General features: G+C 29.7%; 1 protein-coding gene across 1 annotated transcript in view; it reads right to left on the bottom strand.

Annotated features, from left to right (window-relative positions):
• Positions 1 to 633: 633 nt before the first annotated feature.
• Positions 634 to 1,921, bottom strand: part of LOC137659579 (nigwaprin-a-like) — a 2,826-nt gene continuing 1,538 nt past the window's right edge. The window contains exon 3 of the mRNA XM_068394428.1: positions 634 to 858. Coding sequence (XP_068250529.1) covers positions 705 to 858 — 154 coding nt within the window. The 3' untranslated portion in view covers positions 634 to 704. The remainder of the gene's footprint in view (positions 859 to 1,921) is intronic.

Below are 1,921 nucleotides of genomic sequence, written 5' to 3'. Positions count from 1 at the left end.
CCATACGTACGTAATTACGGAAGTGATTACATACGCGTTCATATACGAAGTCCATATACAAGCGTATGCAGTAGGCAAATTGCATAAATACTAACATTTCACGTATATGTATATATATGTATGTATATATATATATATATATATACAGTATATATATATATATATATAGTTTACATATTTACGCTATATATATATATATATATATATTTACACTATATATATATAAACACACACACACACACATATATATATATATATATATATGTATATACATATACATATATATATATTTACACTATATATACACACACACACACACACACACATATATATATATATATATATTTATTTACAATATATATATATATATATATATGAACATATTTATATATATATATATATATATATAATTAAATTATATATATACATATATAATATCTAATCTTCAAAATGACTACTTGATTACTTTACAAAGGATAAAAAAAAAATTAATAGCATACGAAAAATTTATTTGTCAGATAATGTCGTATCAAAATAAACAAATGTTGGTTTTATAGATGGTATATTTTGGAATAATTAAAGAAACGATATATATATATATATATATATATACAGTATACACTTATAGACTGATAAATCGATGGAAAGATATGTGCATATTGTTATATCTGTGTCCTTAATTAATTGAACGCATCCGTATATTATTATCCGGACGGGAAATCAATTGGCCTATAGCCCCTAGGAGGGTCATAGCAGTAAGTGCCACAGCAGGCTCCTGTAGGACAACAAATCTGACGCCCTCTGCAATCTCGGTCCTGTTCGCAGACTCTTGTGCCCTGAGTAGGATCTAAGTCAAATCTGGAATTGGAACGAACGGTCGTTAGGGAAATGGGTAATAGGATACTGGCACATACACCTACACCTACACCTACACATACACCTATATATACACTTACACATACACCTACACCTACATCTATACATACACCTATCATATACACTTACTGTACACATACACATACAACTACACCTACATCTATACATACACCTATATATACACTTACACATATACATACACCTACACCTACATCTACACATACACCTATATATACACCTACACTTACACAGACTGGAATTGTTGGAATCAAACCAAGTTTGTAGAATTGAGCAGAATCCAATCTATCAATCTGATTGACGAGGATAAAAGATGACTTGTGAAAAGAGGTCATTAATGTGAAAAAAAATATAGGATTTATAAGTAGATTAATGGCATTTATATAAGAGGATTTATTATTAGATTAATTGCAAAACCAAAAATATTCCAGGCAAAATTTTCATATTTCGTGGAATCTAAATAAAACTCAAAACTTATATAAAACTTGTTCCCATTTTTTGAATATTGAATAAAACATAAATTTCAGAATGGACTCATACTCTCATTCAACATACATTTGATGTACCTTAATGAAGTGAGGTCCTAATTATGCTTGATTGCATATGAACTGACATCAATTTGTGTGAGAGATTTGACATGAAATTCTTGAAAGCTTTGTGAAAAATCAACCTTTGAATTCTTTATTCCAAAGTTTTCATTTAACGGCACATGTTAAGTTATATCGAAGTTTTCAAATATCTTTGTATTTCGTATTTTCAATTCCAGCTCTCTTATATTAAAGTGGAATTTCATTGTGCATCCAAATCTAGTTTTGAAGGATCTCGTAGGAAAGGGCTCGAAACACGTGTGGGCATCAAATATTGAATGGAAAAAAAGTATATGCAGTTTTCGTCTTATCTTGAAACCGTTACCTTACTCGAGCTAAATTTTTGCCGAGAGATCTTGTCTTCGATTATTAAGCGCCACTAAGACATTATACAGTAAAACGGGGAGTAACATGCCAGGAAAACATACACACACACACAC

Source organism: Palaemon carinicauda, chromosome 20, assembly GCF_036898095.1.
Source record: "Palaemon carinicauda isolate YSFRI2023 chromosome 20, ASM3689809v2, whole genome shotgun sequence".
NCBI lineage: Eukaryota > Metazoa > Arthropoda > Malacostraca > Decapoda > Palaemonidae > Palaemon > Palaemon carinicauda.
Note: the sequence above shows the minus strand (reverse complement) of the source record. Positions and strands in the feature narration are given on the sequence as shown.